Source organism: Choloepus didactylus, chromosome 25, assembly GCF_015220235.1.
Source record: "Choloepus didactylus isolate mChoDid1 chromosome 25, mChoDid1.pri, whole genome shotgun sequence".
Classification (NCBI taxonomy): Eukaryota; Metazoa; Chordata; class Mammalia; order Pilosa; family Megalonychidae; genus Choloepus; species Choloepus didactylus.
Window position 1 is genome coordinate 1470932 of NC_051331.1, and position 20104 is coordinate 1491035.

General features: G+C 60.0%; 2 protein-coding genes across 2 annotated transcripts in view; both read right to left on the reverse strand.

Moving 5' to 3' along the window:
- Positions 1–4109: 4109 nt before the first annotated feature.
- LOC119520268 (interleukin-12 receptor subunit beta-1-like) lies at positions 4110–18086 on the reverse strand. Its single transcript, XM_037817990.1, has 16 exons — positions 17860–18086; positions 16107–16169; positions 15229–15343; positions 14679–14848; positions 13473–13612; positions 12057–12090; positions 11118–11243; positions 10063–10145; positions 9431–9668; positions 8389–8550; positions 7757–7894; positions 7473–7628; positions 7173–7307; positions 6564–6660; positions 5826–5907; positions 4110–5102 (listed from the first exon to the last, which is right to left on the reverse strand). Exons 1-16 carry the CDS (start codon positions 17921–17923, stop codon positions 4818–4820), a joined length of 2088 nt encoding a protein of 695 aa, XP_037673918.1. The 5' UTR covers positions 17924–18086; the 3' UTR covers positions 4110–4817.
- A 40-nt stretch (positions 18087–18126) lies between these two features.
- LOC119520200 (interleukin-12 receptor subunit beta-1-like) overlaps positions 18127–20104 on the reverse strand; it is a 17762-nt gene continuing 15784 nt past the window's right edge. Inside the window, exon 7 of the mRNA XM_037817903.1 lies at positions 18127–18323. Coding sequence (XP_037673831.1) covers positions 18127–18323 — 197 coding nt within the window. The remainder of the gene's footprint in view (positions 18324–20104) is intronic.

Consider the following 20104-nt stretch of genomic DNA (forward strand, 5'->3'; position numbering starts at 1 on the left):
TGTCGCCGGCCGGAGCTGTCTGTGCCCATGGGGCTTGGTTCCACGGGCTTTCCCATCGCCCACTGGGGAATCTCGGGGTGTGGGTGGCAGAGGGTGTCCAGGCCCCAGACTCGGTGTCCTGGCTGGAGGCGTCTGGGGCCGTCCTGGGCCTGGCAACGTGTCCGTGCCCGGGACACTGTTTACCGAGGATCGAGTGACAGGCGGCTGCAGGTATCGGGTCGCAGGGGAGTCACCCCGCGGCCGCCGGCAGTGACCCGCAGGGCTTGGCGAGGAGGGTGGCCGGGCGCAGGGGCCTGGCTGCGGCTCAGGGCGGGCACCGGGCGGCAGGAGCCGAGCGTGGAGGGCCCGGCGTGGTTTCTCCCTGCCTGTCCCTCGCTGGGCCTCTGCTTCCTTCCCCGTCTGTGCAAACAGTGGACGAGGAGTTTCCAGATAAAATACGGGACTCCCAGTTCCAGCCGAATTTCAGACAAGCAACAAGTAATTTTTAATACAAGTATATCCCATGCAATATTTGGGATATACTTATGCTTAAAAAATTATTTGCAATTTGTCTGAGATTCCGAGGTGAACGGGCATCCTGTCTGTTGGGTGATGCCTCCCTCACGGGGGGTTCCCCTTTGGATAACGGGGAGCCCCAGCCAGGCTCAGAGAAAGTTCCGGATGCATCAAAGCACTGATGTTTGATGTCTCTGTCCTTCCCAGGAGGTTGTAGGATAGGGCCCCGAGGCAGGTTTGATGACGATTCATAGGAGCATTGTCCGTCTCTGGGGAGCGGGGCTCAGAGGCGAGACTGGCACCCCCAGAGCACAGGGGTCTGGGGGGTCCAGGGGGCTGGGGGTCCAGGGGTCCAGGGATGGATGAAAGGCGGGTTCGGTGGAGCCCAGTGGCGGACCCCAGCGCTAGTCGCTGAGAACCTGCTGGGGTGAACCCAGCTCCCCAGCCCAGCTCACCTGGTTCCCCATCCCAGAGGGGGACGGAGAATAATAATCACCCCATAACCACCAGAAACACAAAATTACAGCCGGGCAAGACCCGCCATGGACGGCCCCTCCTGCCGCAACTCGTCCATCCGGATGGGGAAACCGAGGCCTGGGCCTGGGAAGCTGGGGGTCCCCGAGTGGGACGAGGAAATGGGGGGCCCATGGTTACCAGTGGGTTTCTGGGGCGACTTTGTTCTGGGGTCCCGGCCAGCCAGCAGGGGCCTCCGTGCATCCGGGTGGGAGGGGTGCGGGCGGCGGGCCGAGGGACCCCAGTACGCAGGGCAGGTGGGCCCCGTCTGGAATGTTCCCCGATGAGAAGCGTTTGAAATGACCCCGGGCCCCCACTCCAGTCCCCCTGGCCGCCCGGGGCCCGCCCCCTCCGCCCCTTGCACAAAGGAGTCCTGGGCAGCGGCCAAGCAAACCCCGGGGCGGCGGCCGGCGGCTGGAGCCGGGCACTGTGCCCAAAACCCAGGCCTGCCGGGCCCCGGGCCTGTGGCTTCAGCCGCCACCTGCGAAACCAGCCACCGCTGTTCCCTCACCGCGGGCAGGTCCCCCCTTGGAGCAGGGGCTGGGGGTGCAGTGGGGGGCTGGCTCCAGGGGGCCCGGGGAGCGGACGGTCAGATGCTGTCCCTTTACTCTTAGGAGATGCCACAACCCTCCTCGGACCCCAGGCCCCACGACACCAGCCCCCAAGTGGAGCGAACCCGAGAATTTTAGTACAGTGGGGGGGTTGACAGCAGCCATGCTGGGCACCTCCCTCCTCCCCCTTCTCAGCCCTCACAGCTCGACAGCCCATTTCACTGATGGGGAAACTGAGGCTCGGGGAGGGACACTCACCGGCTGGAGGCAGCTCCCCCCAGCTCCTACCCCCAGTTCCCCCCCAGCCGGCCCGATGATGTTTTCCTCTCCCCTCCTGGGCATTTGGCGCCATGAATCCCCCCGAGCAGCGTTAGCCCCTGGCAGGGCTGGGAAACGGCGCAGCTCGGGGTGGGGGACCCGGGGGCCTTGCTCGGGCCAGGGTGCTGGGCCAGGTGGGTGACATCTTGGCCCGGGCCCAGCCGCTCTGTTATTAAACTTTGATGGCACTGATGGGTGCCCGTCCGGTGCCAAACGCAGAGGCCGCCCAATAAAACAGGTGAACTGGACTCCGTCACAGTGTAAAACTTTCCCGAGGAAAGCCGTCCTCCAGGAGGTGGACAGATGCCCACAGAGCCGGAGAAAACACTTGGGATCACGTGTCCGCTATGGGGCCTGAGTCAGGAATATATAAAGAGCTCCCACGGCTCAATAAGAAGAGGAGAAACAACCCAAGTCAGAAACGGGCAAAGGACCTGCCCCAACGTTTCTTCTTAAAGAAGATACAAAAATGGTCAAGAAAGCCGGGAAGATGCTCCGCATCCGACTCGTCAGGAAAACGCAGTCGGGGGGCCTGGCACACTCGCGAGGATGGCTGGACACGGACAGAAAACAGCAGGCACCACTAGGCCATGGGGAAACCAAGGTCTCACCCGCCGCTCTGGGGACGCGAAGTGGGGCCGCAGCTCGGGGAGCAGCTGGCGGTTCCTCGCGACCCTCCCCTGGCTCCAGCTGCCCTGGGGCCTTTGCTCTCTCTCAACTTCTCCTCGCTGCCTCCTCCAGGAAGCCCTCCTGCACTCACCCTGTTCTCACTCCCTGAGACCTGCTCACGTTGTTACGATATATCTGGGTGGTGATTACATTAGTGTCGGCCCCACCTAAGCCAGGAGCCACTCATGACCCTGCGCTGGACGGAGCATGGCACAGAGCTGGTGCTCAGCGCTGTCTTCCTGAATGAATGAATGAATGAATGAAACTGTGAAATGGGGCGATGCACTCCGGGAGCTGCTGGGAGGAGCCCCCTCCCGGAGGCTGGCATTTTCCCCCAACCCGTTGAGGTAGGAACCCCAAAACTGGAGCGTCAGACCCTTCTGTGGTTTCCTAGTGTCTTCCATGAAACGGGATCCAAAGGAAAAGTCACCCCAAGCGGTGGGCTTCAGGCCTGGCTGGATCCAGGGCCCAGGCGCCCTCTGTCCGCGCTGCTGTCCTCCTCCTGGGCAGCCCCCACCCCCCAGGGTGGAAAAGGGGCTCCCGGAGCCCCAGGCCCCTCTGCCCCGCTCAGCCCCCCACAGTAGAAGTGGGGGGTCTGCAGAAGCCCCAGCCGAGGTTCAGGGAAATTGCCTGACTCCCCACTCCTTGGATCCTGGGGGCTGTGGACTGGGGGTGGCGTACAAGCAACTGGGGGAGGGGGAGGAAGCCGAACAGGGTGGCACAGATGGGGATCTGAGGCCCTGAGAGAGGGCCGGGACCTCTGAGCTCCAGCCCTCGTCCCCAGTGGCCTCTTCCCTCTGCTTCCCCTCGCTCTGGGTTTTAACTGGAGCCGCCCCCGTGGGAACCAGATCAGTTTTGCAAACCCGAGGGCGGGCAGCTGCTGCCACCTGGTGGCCTTCGTGGGTAATGCGTTTATCATGGACGCCGGGGTGGGAGGCTGAGCTGGGGCCCCTGGGGACTGTAGGGGTCTGCGCAAGGCCGGGCGGCAGCAGCAGGGAGGAGGGCGGATTCAGGGTGCACGGAGGGCTGGGGGTGACAGGTGGGTGACCCCCCCACCCCCTCCCCTGGTGACTCCCCAGTCTGAGTTCCGAACCCCGGGCAGGGGGTGAGCTGACCTCTGGGCTGGGGGGACGGGGGTGAACTGAGGCCCCTGTTGGGTGGGGGACCTGCCCCATCCCCCATGTCCCCCCACCCCCTCCAGCCCAGTCCGGTCTGTAGAGCTCGGAGGGGGTCCCAGCTCTGCCACCCCCAGCTGGGAGCTCCCTGGGGCGGGAGCAGAGGGGAGATGAATAATTGTTTGTGGGATGGATGGGTGGATGGACAGGTGGGTAGATGGACGAACAGATGACTGGATACACAGATGGGTAAATGGATGGATGGATGAATGCATGGGTGGCTGGGTTGGGAAACAGATAGACAGACAGATGGATGGGTGGGTGGATGGATGGATGGATGGATGGATAGACAGATGGACAGGAGAGTGGATGGGTGGATGGATGGGTGGACGGACCGGTGGATTCTCAGGCTCCTGTTTGGGGATCTGAGCAAGTCATTCAAGCTTCAGCCAGGGAAAGAGGCCTGGAGGGAGGCACATTTATTAGCCCTTCGTTCCCCACCAGCCCTGTGACGTCAGGGTTACTAGCAGCCCATCTCACAGAGGAGGAGACAGAGGCCAGGGAGGGGCTGTCACCTCCCCCAGACTGTCCAGAGTCCCCCTTCATTCCCCACAGCTGGACCCCCCCAGCCTGCAGACCCCGTGCTGTGGTGGGGATTCCTGGACTCCCTGTTCAGTGCTCCTGGAAGAGGCTTCCCAGCCTGCGATGCAGCAGCACTCCAGGCCCTGGGGTAAACCCAATGCTGAGCAGAACCCCCTGCCCCAGTCTATTCCACCCCAAAACGGGTTGATAGTAGCGTGGCCCCGCCCCCTGCCTGCGGAGGACATCAGGCCTGGCCTGGGCATGGCAGCTTCCGTGTGGTGGCGGTTTCAAGGGTTCCCTCTCCAGGATGTGTCGAAACAGTTGCTGGACTGGGGAGGTCAGAGAGGGGTGCACCCGGGGCTGTGGGGCCTCTGGGTCCAGGTGGGCCCCCGGCCTGCGCTGTGTGGCTCCAGGCAAGTCACTCACCCTCTCTGGGCCGCAGGGACCACATCTGTCGAACTGAGCAGCCCCGGTCCCTCGCAGAATGGAGGTTCAGCCCATGGGGCTGGGGAGGCCATGAGTGTCATGACCTTCTCCGCTGTGCTGTCCCTGCTGTGCCATCCCCGCTTCTCCCTCAGGCCTCCGGGCCCCCAGGCTGAGGGTGGCCGCGGCCGGGGGTCTGCAGCAGTTCCCCCAGCAGTAGCGGGAGTCTGGCCGCCCCGGCAGGGTGGTTCTGCCTGCTGGGCCTCAGACCCTCGGCCTCGGGGTGTCCGGGCAGCCCCAGCACCATCCTCTCTGGGAGGGGCCCTGCTGTGTCCAGCATGGCCCCCTTGCCTTGGTCCCAGGATGGCTCCACGACCAGGGCCTCTGATGCAGCTGCCTCCTCTGGGAAGTCCTCCAGGAGGGCCCATTCCAAGGCCTGGGGAGGGAGCACGGCGGTGAGGCTGCAGGCGGGGAGGGGAGCCCGGCCCCCACCGGCTAAAATCCCTAAGATCCTGAGACCGGTTCCAGGGTCAGCTCCGCCTCTGTGAACTCCACTGAGCCCCCTCATGGGAAAAGCACCTCTTTTCATCTGGGAAACCGTCCTGCTGCTTCTCACAGTGTGTGCAGGGCAGGGACCCCACACCAGCTCTCTCAGGGGGCTAGGAACCCTGATCAAGCTAATTGGAGCATTCCAACCCCCTGGTTCCGCCCCCTGGCTCCAGTGATAGGCTTGGGGACAGGCGTGGGGCCCCAGCTGAGCCAATCAGAGACGGCCCTGGGACTCTGACTTGTGTTGATGGGAAGATGGATCCCCACTTCCCCTGGGGGAGGCTGAGCAGGGCAGAGGGGGGCCTGGAGCCCCGGGAGCCTCTTTCCACCCCAGGGGAGGCTGCCTGGGGGGGACACTGCAGGAGGGGCAGCAGCTCAGGGAGGGCCTGAAGCCCACCGCTCAGGGAGATTTTTCCACCAGCTTCCCATTTTGTTGAAGGCATTTTGAGTCTGGTTTCTGCCGCTGGGAAATGACAGACAGGGGAAGGGGCTCGGAGCACTGGATTTGGGGTCTCTCCCTCAAGGGGTTAAGGGAGAATAAAATGAGATGATGGGTGGCCCGAGTTAGGACCCGATAACTGGCACCTGGATTTAGCAAAGGGGCGCTTACCTGCTTCCCCAGGCTGCTGGGGAGCTCGATGGCAGTGCTGGCACCGGGTGTGGGCAGGGGCGGGCACAGACGTCGGGCAGCCCTGGGGAGGGAGGGCTGGTCAGCAGAACTTTCATCTCTCTGAGCTTCAAAAGCCTTGGAGGGTGTGGACTGGGGTCCCTGGGCCAACCCTGCCCACCCGAGCCTCAGTTTCCTTGTCTGTAAAATGGGCACAAGTCAATGCAGTTCCAGCCGTTCGGTGGAACGCAATTCAGCTTATAAAGGAACAAAATTCTGGGTCGTGCTACGACACGAATGAACCTGGAAACACGGAGCTTGGTGAGAGAAGCAACACGAAAGGCACGTGCTGCAGGAATCCACTTACACCGAACAGTGGATTAGAAGTCAACGGGGGCTGGGGGGAGTGAAAGGGGTTCTCACTCAATGGGGGCGGGATTTCCGCTTGGGGGGCTGGAAAAGTTTGGGTGACGGAAGGAGGGGTGGTTTGCACGAAATTGTGAACACGATTAATCCCAATGATGTGTACACTCAGAAAGGGTTGAAACAGGAAAGCTGGGGCTATATGTGTGTTAGCACAGTAAACATTTTTATAAGACCTGCCGGGGTGAGAGACTTTTACTATTAATTATTGTTACCGTTATGGCGCTTTTAGAGCACTGCACTGTTATGAGGCCTTTACACTACGTTACTTCCATGACCATCGCTATCACCAGCTGCCCCTGGCTGGGTGCGTGTTACCTGCTGAGGCCGAGGTACCCAAGGACGCCGAGCAGAAGGATGCTGACAAAGCTCCCCAGTGATGCCAGCAGGACGGACGAACTGGACACACGGACCTCTTTGGGGTGGGGGGAGAGCTGGGGTTGGGGAAGGTTCACCTCCTGCCTCTCCTGGGGGCTGGGTTCCCTGTGGACTCCCTGCTGATTGCGGCCCCCGTTCAATCCACAGCACCCCCTCCCAGGTCCCTGAGGATCCCCCAAGCTGGGGGAGGCAGTGTCAGGGAAACGCCCCCAGCCCCGAGATGCTGGGGCTGGGATAGGAGGGCGGTTGTGGCTGGGGGCGCCCAGAGCAGGGCAGGGGAGGCTTCCAGGGGGAGGGAGCTTTTGAGTAGGGTTTTGAAGGATGAATAGGAGTTTGACAACCAGGAGAAAATCATTCCAGGCAGAAAGTGCCCTTTGTAGTCAAAGCCCTGGAGTGTGAGAGCCTTGGGAGGGCTGGCCGGTTGGCCTGGAACTTTCTCCTGAGGTGAACGGGGGTGATGGGTTCCCCTTGTGGACTGGAGTGGGAGCAGTGGGGTGCATGCTGGGTAAATAACAGGGCACAAGGTCCCAGGTCCAGCCCCGCACTCACCAAGGCTGAACCGCTGGGGCTCGCTCCAGGTGCCCCCCAAGGAGGCCGTGTCTGCACGGACCTGCACCGTGTAGACAAGGCCAGGCCTCAGGCCGCCAAGGATTACCCGAGTCTCGGCAGACTCCACAGGGCGCTCTGTAGAAAGAGGGGTCGTGGGACCTCCGGGCCCGGCTCTGCCCACGGGACGCCCCTCCCTGCAGCCCATCGGCTTGCAGCAAATTGACATCCAGAGGCAGCAACCCCCACCCCCTAGGTGCCTCTGTTTCCCCTCCCGGCAGAGTGGGGTGAGGCAGCACGAACCTGTGAACCAGTGACCGTCCTCGTCCCGGCAGCGCACGACATAGCCAGTCAGGACGCTGGGGCAAGAGGCCAGCAGGGACGGCGTCCAGCGCACAGCCACCGAGTCCGCCCCATGCTTGTCCACCAAGACGCGGCGCGGGGTCCCGGCCCCCGAGGCTGCGGGTGGCACCCCGAGCATGGCTGAGCACTTGCTGTATACCCACCTCTTCCGCTCTTGGGCCTCAGTTTTCTTGTCCATAAAATGGGGCCTTGCCGCCCCAACCCCGCAGCACTGAGCCACTCACCGTTGCCTGCAAAGTGATAGGCGGACAGGACCGTGGACCATGAGGTGGGCTTGTCCGGGTGGGTAGAGGCGAACACACTGAGGCGGTAGCAGACCTCCTGCTCCATCGTCCTGGGCGCTTGGCACCAGCTGTGAGTGCCTGGGAGGAGCAGCAAGGGCCGGGTCAGTAAACGGATGGCGTTCCCAGCCCGGTACTGGGGGAGCTCCCCGGAGCACTCCTATGCATGTGTCAAAGCCCTTGCACCAATGCCCCATCCTCCAGGACCTCCTCAGCCCCAGGTCCCCCCATTCCAGCTCGGCCCTCACCCATGGGCCTGGGGTGCCTGGGTGCAACTCTGCCCCCCCGGGCAGCACAGCCCCACCTTTCCTGCCGAGGCCTTGCTCCTTTGACACCTTCCCCGGCGCCAATGGGTGTTTAACCGACACCCTGGGAGGTGCGATCGTTACCCGCCGAGGTGCAAACTGCCCGGGGCGCAAGGGTGATACGAGTCCCAGCCTGCCCCGGCCGCTGTGCAGCCTTGAGCAGACGGCCTCGGACGCCCCGGACGCCCCGGATGCACGGTCCTCTGGGGTCGGAACGGACCAGGAGCGAGGACGGGGGACGGGAGGCTGGGGCGGGACGGCCGACATTACCTCCTGCTCCTCCAGGCTGGGGCGTGCTGAGGGCGCAGGTGGTGCGGGGCCCAGCCTGGCCCTGGGGCTGCCACTCAACGCAGTAGGTCATGCCTGGGCCCCAGGCTGGCCAGTGCACGCAGGTCCCCTGGGCCCCGACGCTGACATTCAGGGGTCCCGGCTCTGCGAGGGGACGGGGACATCAGATCAGTCACCTCCACCCACCCCGGAGGCTCCCCAGGCTCTGCCCCCACCCCCTGAGCCCCCAGGAACCCCAAGGGTGTCCTCTTGGCACTGGGGGCTCTGGGCGCAAGATTTAAGGAACACCGGAAAATTCCGTCATCGATGTAAAAAGTGTTGTAAGGTGATATTTCTAAAAATCAAAAGTCATGCCAAAAATCTACAATGAGCATGGTTCACCATTGCCAAAAGGCAGAGAACCTAGAAGTCTGTCGATGGACAAGGAATAAATGGAATGAGGTCCAGCCACACGAGAGCCATGAAAAGGAGGGAAGTTCAATTCACGTGACAATATGGGTGAACCTCAAAGACGCGTCTGACGAAGTGTGCCAGGCACAGAAGGACGGATAGCGTGGATCTCGCTAAGCGGAAAGGCAGGGCCATCGACAGAAAGCAGACGGGGGCTGCAGGGGCTGGGCACGGGCCCTCCTTGGGGGTGATGAGAATATTCCGGAGCTCGACCGAGGTTTTGGGGTACAATGTTGTGAATGTGCTAATTGTACCCTGTTAAGTGGTTGTAATGGTGACTTCTCTGATGTGTGAATTTTACCACTATTATATATACATGGAACAAAATCCCCAGACTTTAACTAAAGCCGGGATCTGACCCTGCACTGATGTGACCTCACTCGCCTTACCCTGTTCCCGGCCCCTGTTCTAATAAAACTTTATTTATGAAAACATGGACAAGGAGGCCCGTAGTTTGCCAGCTCATTTTTTCTTTCATGCCACACTACAATATCGCGTTTTTGGACACCCCCTGACTTCAGAGACCCCCTTAGACTTTGCCCTCACTCGCCCGCCCCCATCCTGGCAGAGGTACCTGTGTGGGCAGCGGCTGGGATGTGCACCGTCCGGTTGGGGCCGGGGCCGAAGCGGGTCCAGGAGACGAGGGCCACGTCGTAGGCGGCACCCGAGAGGACGAGCCTTCTCCTGAGGCGCAGGGTCCGCGAGGCCCTGGCCTGACACGGGCAGGACAGCATGTGCAGGTGGAGGTGGTAGGTCACCTCCGCGCCCGACGGCGGCCCACGGCAGCCTTCCGGAAGCTCGGGCTGTGGCAGCTGCAGCAGGCACAGGGGATGGCTTGCAGGGCCCCGAACACACACCTCGGAGGGCAGACGTGTCCGCAGGGCTCTCCAAAAATTTGTAAGATAATAGGGGGGAATACTGGGGAGAAAACACACCCTAATGGAAACCAGGGATTGCAGTCACTACTACAATTATAATATTCTTTCCATGGTAGCAAAGGTACTGGGCTAAGGCAAAGTGGTAGTAACGGGGGTACACGGGAACACAATACGTGGGCCCTCTCCTGCTCACACACCCACCATAGCTCCCCATTGCCATCAGAGTTAAACCCGCATTCTGCCCGATCCCTGCAGCCTCCACATCTCGTCTCCCCCTCGCTCATCCCCTGACCTCGGGGACCCCCAAAAGCCCTGTGAGGGCCCCGACCTGCCCATGCAGAGTCAGCTGCCTCCTCCCGTCCGGGTCGAGCGGCTCCACCGAGAAGGTCACCTCGGGCTGCGGGGGGTGTGCTGCAATGAGACGGGGGGTGCCGTGCTGCAGCCCCGGGTCCTGGGCCGTCCCCTGCTTCACCCACGGAACAGGGGGTGCTCATGGGCATACACCTCCAAAATCAGGGAAAATGGCTCATTTTAGGTCTATACCCCTTTCTTTCCATCTTTTGAAATTGTGGTAAATGAAACCAACTCTTGTGGTTATTTCGCAGCCGACAAGGCACTTGGAACTGGAGGTCCCGGGATCGGGGACAGAAGCTGAGGGTCACCCCATCCCCAGCTCTGGGGCCCCCTGGGCTCCAGCGACTTCTGTCACGTGGAAACCGCACGCCCTAGTGACATGGCCACTCCCGCCCATCCATGCCGTGTGTGGCTGCCAGAGAGCAAAGCCAACTGGATGAATCAGAAGAGAAAGACAGAGAAATTATTTTCTTCTTTAAAATGATGGATGTGCCACATTTAAACGGGAAATTCACTCAGGGAGCCTCACACAGAAAACTGAAAAACTCATGTGCGCACACACCCCCAGGAGAAACTGACATTGTGATTTGGGGACTTCAAGTCTTTTCTCTGAACACAGACATATTTTCGACTTGCTTTGAAACCCCTTTTCTCATGTCCCTGTTGCCTGGGGTTGCGGGCAGCACCCAAGAGGCTCAGCCAGTGGTTCCCACTCAATGAAACTCAATAAAACCCCAAAGTGGGCACAGCAGGGCCCCAGCTACAGCCCAATCTCAGCTCTGAAGATCAGTAGTCATTTCTAACACCCGCTGCCTTATGTCTAACCCCTGCTGCCTTATTTCTAACATCCGCCGCCTTATTTCTAACACCCACTATCTTATTTCTAACGCCCACCACCTTATGTCTAATACCCGCCGCCTTATTTCTAGCCACTACCTTATTTCTAACATCTGCCACCTTATTTCTAACACCTGCCACCTTATTTCTAATGCCCCCTCCCCCCATTCCTGTGGCCAAGAGTGCTCTCACCAGCAGGGACACACACGGGGCTGCTCCAGCTGCTCCAGGGACCCCCTGGAGTCTGGTGCCCGAGCTGTCGCCGTCGCAGCTGGAATTCCTGGGCCAGGTCCGCGTCCAGGTGGCTGAGGCAGGATTCTGGGGAGAGGCAGCCCAGCATCAGGTCCCAGGGCTGCGGCACACCAGGGCGCCCAGGGATAGGAACTGGTCATCTAACCGCTGTGCACTTATTGAGCACTGACTGGCTACAGGTCTCGGCACTGCTCAGTTAACCACCGTGCAATTATTGAGCACCGACTGGGTACAGGTCTCGGCACTGGTCAGTTAACCACTGTGCACTTATTGAGCATTGACTGTGCACAGGTCTCAGCACTGCTCAACCACTGTGCACTTATTGAGCACCGACTGGGTAAAGGTCTCGGCACTGCTCAGTTAAGCACTGTGTACTTACTGAGCATCGACTGTGCACAGGTCTCAACACTGGTCAGTTAACCACTGTGCACTTATTGAGCATCGACTGTGCACAGGTCTCGGCACTGGTCACCTAAGCACTGTGCACTTATTGAGCGCTGGCTGGGTGCAGGTCTCGGCACTGGTCAGTTAATCACCGTGCACTTATTGAGCATTGACTGCACAGGTCTCAACACTGGTCAGTTAACCACTGTGCACTTATTGAGCACCGACTGTGTGCAGGGTCATGTGCTAGGCTCTGGGGCCACAGCAGGGACATCTCTGTACCTGGCTGGGGTTCAAATCCCAGCCCAGCCACTCCCTGAGGCCATGACCTTGGCCAACGGCTTCTCACCCCGAGCCTGCATTTCCTCACCTGTGAAATGGGAATAATCCAATCCTGAGCTACAGGGTGGAGTGACAGGCAGGAAAAGAACTTAGCGCTGGACCCAGCACACAGTAGGTGCTCAATTAATGCTGATTTCTTATCATTGTCCTCACCTAAGCCGGCGTCTCCCTGAGGTCCACAGCTGCCCTGGAACGAGATCGCAGCTCACAGTCACAACATCGTTTTACATTTCGGCAGTGAAGAACCCGAGCTACTTGCAGGTTTAAAAATCTGTTTTACTACACGCAACCTGGGACGCTGGGTTGGATCCAGGAACAGGAAAAGGACATTCGTGGAAAACTCCAAATAAAGCCTGGAGTTTAGTTCAGAGGAACATCCGAGTGTTAACTGCTTAATTGTGACAAATGCAGCGTAGAAATGTACAAGCTCGACAACCGGGTAAGCCGGGTGCAGGATGCTTTCTACTGTCTGTGCACATCTTCTGTTAATCTAACAGAACTCCAAAATAAAAGTATATTTAAAAAGTTACTCTAGATTAATCATTAGGCAAATGCAAATCAAAGTCAACATGAGAGCGCCTACGTCAAGAAAAAAAAATTCCCCAAACTCTGAACTCCAAGTTGTAGCTCTGACTTCTTCCTTTGAAAAGTTAGGTGTTAATTCTTTCTGCCTGTTTGTAGGCAAAATTTCCTCTACTCTACTATTAAGGAAAAGCTAAGTAAAATACATGGCAAAGAACTAACCGCAGACCCTCATCTAATCCGTATTTTTCATCCTGGATAAAAGGAATTTGGACACTCAACCACAGGGCCGTACACCGCATCCCCATCAGAATGGCTGTTATTTTTAAAAAGGAAAACCAGTGCTGGGGAAGTTGCCAGCCGGCGTGGAAAATGGGGTGGCCGCTGTGGGAAGCAGTTTGGTGATTCCTCGGGAAGTTACTGAATTCCCCGTGACCCTCAGGCCCCGCTCTGGGTCAAGACCCCGAAACCTGAAGGCAGGGCTCGGACACGTCCGCACAACCCCCCGTTCCCAGCAGTGGGCAGCAGGGGGTCCGAAGCGAAGCATCAGGAGAGGCCCTTCCCCAAAAGCCATCCCGCATCCCCTGCCCCTGACCCGTCTTGTGCCCACTTGCAAGCTGGGGAAACTGAGGCTGGGGGGGACATGAGTCTGGGGCTTCAGCTTTGCCCAGCCTTGGAGCACTGGGGGTGGGGGGACTGAGAGTAGTTAAAGAATGAGTGAATGAATGAATGAATGCGAGGAAGGGCAGCTTCCTGGGAGAGGCGGCCCCTGAGCTGGAGCCGGGGGCCAGGGTGGAGTTGCAGGGGCAGAGGCAGGGGGCCTGGAAATCCGGGGCCTTCAGTGGGTCCAGAGGAAGCAGGAAGCTGCCGAGAGGAGCTGCGGGTGAGGGGCTCCTCCTCACAGTAAGTGGGAGCCATGGAGGATGTGTGAGCAGGGGAGGTCATGGTCGGATCCAGATCCCAGTGACAGATGCTGGGACTGGCTGGGGGGCAGGGTGATTTGGGGGAAACCCACGTCCACCCTCTCTGCCTGGGGAACAAACTCACCCACTTCCATGGGCTGCCGGCCGTCCGGTGCCGGAACTGCACCTCGGCCCCGTCCTGGCGGGCTGGGGTCTCCCACTCCAACCGCAGCTGCCCCGCGGCCTCGGACACCATGATGTCCCCCAGGGGAGGGTCATACTTGACTGGAAGCAGAGGCGGGGGTGGGGGGAGGCACCAGTGAGGGCATCAGTGAGGCGGCCCTGCCCAAGGCGGATCCCCAAATGTGAAGGATGGGCGCCCCTGCAGATCTGGGGTTCCTGGTTCCGACAGACAAATGTCGTACGCAGGACTCCCATTGTCACAGAGAGCTCGAAAACATTAAAACCCATTGCTGGCAAAGCTGCGGTGAGATGGACACGTGTAAATGGCTGACGAGAGTGTAAGGGATTCTGTTTTTCTGGAGGGGGACTGGGGAAACTTGCGAATGGACTTGATAATTCTTTGGATTTATGTCATGGAGCCGGACCTAAGAGAGGTCTGGCATGCTTTCTGCACCTTGATCGGACCACGCCTGATGCCTCAGCCTCAGGGCTTTGCACATGCTGAGCCCCCAGGCTGGAACACCTGTCCCCACTTCTCTCCCTGCTGAAGCCTTTCCAGAAGCTTCCCTGATTCCCCAGCAGGAGCTCATGACCCTGCAGAGGTGTCCCCCATGTGGAACGCCCACGCCTTCTCCATCGACCCCACTAGAATTTAGGCTCCTTGTGATCAGGCAGGGCAAGGATTAGGATGGTGCAGGCAGGCGAGGCTGTGCAAGTAAAGGGTCGGGTGCTATCATTATTTAGATTTTTGATAGTTTGTCATGGATTTTTTTAGCATTCATTTTGATATTTAAAAAGGGGGTGTTAAAATATTGTTTGTGTTGATGCCTGAGCTTTTTGGTGCCCCCTTAAATTTTGTTTCTGAGGTGGATGCCCCTCCTCATCTCACCCCAACCTCAGCCCCAGGCAGGAGCCTTGTTGCGTGAAAACAGGATGCTAAATGCACGTAGTCGCGTCACGACTCCACAGGGCCCCACAGCCTGGCGGGTATTAGGGGCAAACCGGGAACAACCTAAGTGCTCAGCAATGGGGGATCGGTAAGGGGCCCGAGAAAGCCACTGCCTCACACAACAATGCTTGAGGGGACAACAGCTGGCAGCTCCCAGCCCCTCCCCAGCTGGCAGGATCCCCCCAGGGTGGAGGAGAACGTCCCCAGGGAGGTGCTGACCCAGGCTGTAGAGCTGCAGAGTAACCTCTGGCGACTTCTCGGTGCGGTTCACGACCCGGGACTCCACCCAGAGCGTGACGGTGCAGAGCACGGACACGCCGTCCTGGTCGGAGAACTGCAGCCTGGTGGCCGAGCCCGCGGAGAAGTAGCAGCAGCGCCCAGGGCGGAGGCTGCGGAAAGGGGGGTGTGTTGGCGGCGAGTCCGGGGTCCTAGTGGACCCCAGTCTCAATGTCCAAGGCAGAAATTGTGCATCACGTCCCGGGATCCTTTCCTGCCCCTTCTGCTCCCTGCCCCCCACTACAGCCTGGGGGTTCCTCGGGGGCTGGCCTGGCACTGAGGGGTCTGGGGGACCCTGAGCTCCCCCGGCTGAGCCACCACAGAGGGAGGGAAGAAGGGAATGATGGATGAATGACTGAGGCGGTGCCCCCGCCCGCCGTTCTCGGGGGACACACCCAAGGCCCAGGGAGGAGCAGTGGCCCTGCCACAGCTGAGAGCACAAGGGGCGGTAGGAGGGCGGAGGAGGGTTTGGAGAGCGGGGCAGGGTCCTTACCAGCACCTCAGAAAGTGGCTGACCCCGGCCGGGGGGCCCTCGTACCTCCAGGAGCACTCGTAGCCGGCACTGAAAACCCTATAGCAGCTCAGATCCCGGGGGCCTGTGGCCGCACCTGAGAGAGACCCCAGATGTCCGAGAACCGGCCTCGGTGGGACCGACAAGCTGGGACAGAGCTGCACAACCCTCATGGAATCCGGGGTCACCTCGGTCTCCCAGCATCTGCCCTGCACCCCGAGTGCCTGCCTTGTCTCCGCTCCAGCTCCTCGCCGTCCTCAGACAGGCCAGCCCACGGCCACCCTGGGCCCTCTGCGCGTGCTGTACCCACTGGCTGGAAAGCCCAGAACTTGACATTCCGGCTTCTCCCTTGGGGTCCCTCCTTGACCACCGAGCCCCTCTCCATCCACCCCTGCTCTGATTTCCCACAGCAGGGAAGGAACCTGCCTAGCTGTCCCCCTGCCAGGCTGTGACCAGGAGGACGCCGGGCTCCTGCTAAACCCCACAAGTCTAGGACCATTGCTGCACACAATGTCTGCTCGGGAAATAGTCACTGTACAGAAGGATGAAGCGTCTGCTCCGGGCCCTTTGCTGGGTGCAAGCCAAGGTGGTCCAGACATACCCGCCTGGGGGGACTTCAAATGCTTGGCAGCTGCCCCCACATTCCCTCCCCTTAGCAGAGAGGAGATGGGCTCAGACAGCAGCGGCCACTCCAGGCCACCACAGGCCCCGTGAGGGAGGGTGGCTGCAGGCCAGGGTCGGGGCGCCCGGGGCCCTGGACAGAGCTGGGTCTTCCAGCTGGGCCGGTGGAGCTGAGGGAGGCTGAGGATGGGGACAGTCAGACCCCAGGGAGACCCTCCCTCCCAGGGACAGCCCCCAACCTGAGTCTGCATCCGGATATGGTGGGTCCTGAAAACAACACCCGCTGCTTCTACAGGCTCCGGCTGCAAAGGCAAAGCAGGTGTTAACGTTCTGTGTGGGGAGAGGGGTCGGCCTGTGGGTCTACAGCCAACTGAACATCTGACCCCCTGCCCACCCACGCATCTAGTCACCCACCCATCCATCCTTCCATCCATCCACCCACCACCCACCCATCCATCCATCCATCAACCCATCCATCCATCCACCCACCCATCCATCCACCCATCCAACCATCCATCCTTCCTTCCTTCCATCTTTCCATCAATCCATCCATCCACCCATCTTTCTTTCCATCCATCCACCCATCCATCCATCCATCAACCCATCCATCCTTCCATTCATCCATCCATCCATCCGTCCATCCATGCACCCATCCATCCATCCATCTGTCCATCCATCAACCCATCCATCAACCCATCCACCTACTCATCCATCCATCCAACCCATCCATCTATCTATCCATCAACCCATCCATCAACCCATCCATCAACCCATCCATCCACACATCCATCCATCCATCCACCCATCCATCCACCCATCCATCCCTCCATCAACCCATCCAACCATCCATCCTTCCTTCCTTCCATCTTTCCATCCATCCATCCATCCATCCATCCATCAACCCATCCATCCATCCATCCATCCATCAACCCATCCATCCATCCATCCATCCATCCATCAACCCATCCATCCATCCATCCATCCATCCATCCACCCACCCACCCATCCATCCATCCATCCACCCATCCATCTATCTTTCCATCCATCCATCCATCCATCTTTCTTTCCATCCATTCACCCATCCATCCTTCATCCCTTCCACCCACCCTTCCATCCATCCATCTACCCATCCATCCATGCACCCAACCATCTGTGAATTCTTAGACCGACTTCCCACCCATTAGCCCTTAGAAGTGGAGACCAAAAACTGTAGTTGGGGGCCCCTAGGGACAGGTCACTCCAGAAGGAAAGAACAGGGAGATGACAAGCCTGCTGCTTCATCCTCCAAAGAACCTGGGTGTCCCTTGCCCCCATCCTCACCGCTGCTCCCCAGCCCCTCCTGGCCCAGGGAACTCGTGGTGTGGCCGGCCCTGCTCCCAGCACTTTGCAAGTCTCCAACTCATCAAGTCAAGTGACAAGGCAGCGCCCTGTCAAACCCCAATTTACAGAGTGGGAAATTGAGGCACGGAGAGCTGAAGAAGTTGCAAGAGGTCACACAGCAGAGCTGGGTTAGAGTCGAAACCCAGCCCTCCCCAGGGGCAGCCCCTTCCCTTGACTCCATGAAAGGAGAGTAGATATTCATAAAACTACATATATAATGTCTAAACTATATATATCTTACATACATACTTGTTCTTGTTTTTAATAGTGTAATAACTTATTAATGATAAACTGGTAAAAATTAGGATTAGGATTCTTAAAAGCCTGGCATTCAAAGAGGTCACCGAAATTGCAAATCATAAAGACCCCCAGGCTCCTGCCTCACTTGGCGGTTTTCCCGCTGGGCTGCGGGAGGTGGAAGGAGTCGGTCCATTCCACAGAAGGGAAAGCCGAGGCTCGGAGGACGCGGCCCAAGTCTGATCCCGGAGCCCAGCAAGGCTGCCACCGCAGAGGTGCCCATTTAGTAGATGGAAAGACACCTGCGCGGAGGGTGCGAGCCAGCCCCGGCCCTCCCGCCCTCTCGCGCTCCCCGCCCGAAAGGGGGTCACTCACCGCCCGGCCCCGGGAGGAGAAGCAGGAGGAGCGGGGCCACCAGCCGAGCCCCCGGCAGCGCCATCGGGTCCACGCGGAGCGCGGCTGCCGCGGCGAACTCCTGCGCTGCCGGCGGAGCCCCGCTGCGCCGTCCCCGCCCCGGAACACGTTGACGCCGAGCGAGGAAGATCAAAAGTAAGACCCAAGGAAATTGGAAGGTGTCACAGCCCCTCCCGGGAAGAATCAAAGCGAAAGAGAAACCCAGGAAGTGGGCTGGGGGCCCTGGCCTCACCCTGCCACAAGCCCATCCCCAGGCGAGCCCGCCCTGTCGCGTGCCCCGCCGCAGCGGCCCAGCGGGGGCACCCGGCCCGAGCCCCCGGCGTCCACTGGGTCTTTGACGTCAGCAAACCCATGCGTCAGGCCTGGAGACGGGGGCCTCTCTGCGTTTCCAAAGTCCGGCCTGGGCGCACCCTGGGTCCCGGCTCCTGCAGGGATTCGTGCCCCCCTTTCCCCATCTCAGGTCCCCGGGGTCCCCTCCCCATGACTCACGGGGAGACCCGGAGATTTTCGACAACGTGGATGAACCTCAAAAAGGTTATCTCAGCAAAAGGAGCCAGACACAAAATACTCCATTTATAGGAAATGTCCAGAGCAGGCAAATCCACCCAGACAGAGAGCGGGTTGGGGGTTGCTGGGGGCCTGGGGGGGAGGGTGGGGTGTGGGTGCTGCTGGGGGGCGCCTGTGGGGGATGGGTGTGTTGTGCAGAGGGGGTGTCAGCTGTGCCACGTGGAGACTGCTAAACGCACCAAACTGTCCCCTCTAAAATGGTTAGTTTTAGCTTATGTGAATTTCATCTTGATTTTTAAAAATGTCCGTGGAGGAGTCCAAGGGGCTGAGTAGTGGGGTGAGGGGCTCTCCCAGCAGAAGGCCTCAGGGGGAAACTGAGGCCCGGCCGGGTGGGGGCTGCCTATGGCTCAGCCCCTCCTCCGAGGAGCCGGCCCCGAGCAGCCGAGGGCCAGCCAGGGTCAGGCGCCCAGCAAGCCATGAGGTCACCACGGCAGGGACAAAGAGGCAGTGTCCCCAGCTGGCACAGCAGGGACGGGGCACAGGGGAGCCCAGGCCAGGATGAGAGGTGGGTGGGGAACTGGGGTGCAAGACCTGGGACCAACTCCTGGCCCTTAGTCCCCCCTCTGAGAGCCCCAGCCGGGAGATGCCATTGCCTGCCCCCTTTCACAGATGGGGAAACTGAGTTTGGAGGCACCCAGGGGCTACAGGCCCCAGTTGGAGATTAAGAGAGTGATTTGAACCCAAGGCAGTGTGCCCCTGAGTGGGCCCGCCCTGTAGGCTGCCCCCCACCCCATACACACACAGTGCCAGCCCTTGGGGGTCTCAGCAATCACCCTACGTGGAATGAGGGCTTGCAAGGATGCATGGAGGCTCAGGGGCTCAGCCCGTGGTGGGTGCTGCCCACCTGAAGGCTGGGAGGTTGCTGCCATTGTGGTTGCCGCCCCAGCACCCTCTGCCCTTGCCATGCCCCTTTCCCCTGCCCCAGATGTCGGAGCACCCCATGGTAAGACATCAAAGAGGGGACAGGAGGAGGGCACCCAGAGCTGGACACAGATGCCCCCAGCCCCTTGTGGTGGGGGCTGGGACACAGGGAGGGACTGATATTGGGTGGTGCCCTGAGAGAAAGCAGGGAGGGCTGCCTGGAAGAGGAGGCACTCCCAGTGGTATTTATAGAGGTGAGGGTCCAGAGGAAATGTTTTGAGGACAGCAAGACGCACATGGCTGGTCAGGGGCTCTGTGGGGGGAGGAAGTGGTGGGATACAGCCAGGTGGGGCCAGGGTGGGGGCTGGGGAGCCACAGCAGGTGTGTGAGCAGGGAGGACCCCACTCACACGTGGGGTGGTGTTTCTACCCTTATCGAGGTCACAGCTGGAGACTCACATGGAGGGCCACCATCTCCCCCGCCCCCCTCCCTCCCCGTCCCTGCCCGGACCGCCTCCTCCAGGAAGCCCTGTGGGGTCCTCTTGGCCCCCTGCGGCTGTCCCAGAAGCACGGCTGCTCTGGGGCCCCTGGTACTGCCCCACTTTCCGATGTTCCTCAGACTGGGGGGAGGGAACGGCAGGAAGGAGCAGTTTTGGGCCCGGAAGTGGTGACAGGACCGGAGAACCGCAGAACTTCCCCACTCTCTCTGCTTCTGCTTTTTCCCAGTGACAGTGATCTTCAACCTGAGGAGACTGGGATTCCCAAGGGGCATCTAAGGA

Coding starts and splice junctions, on each gene's coding strand:
- LOC119520268 (XM_037817990.1), bottom strand. CDS start 17,923: ATGGCGCTGCCGGGGGCTCGGCTGGTGGCCCCGCTCCTCCTGCTTCTC. Junction 8,551..9,430: donor CCCAGCCGCTGCCCACACAG/GTACCTCTGCCA, acceptor GTCCCCTCGCAG/AGCCGGGACCCCTGAATGTC. Junction 5,908..6,563: donor GGGTACCTCGGCCTCAGCAG/GTAACACGCACC, acceptor CTCCCTCCCCAG/GGCTGCCCGACGTCTGTGCC.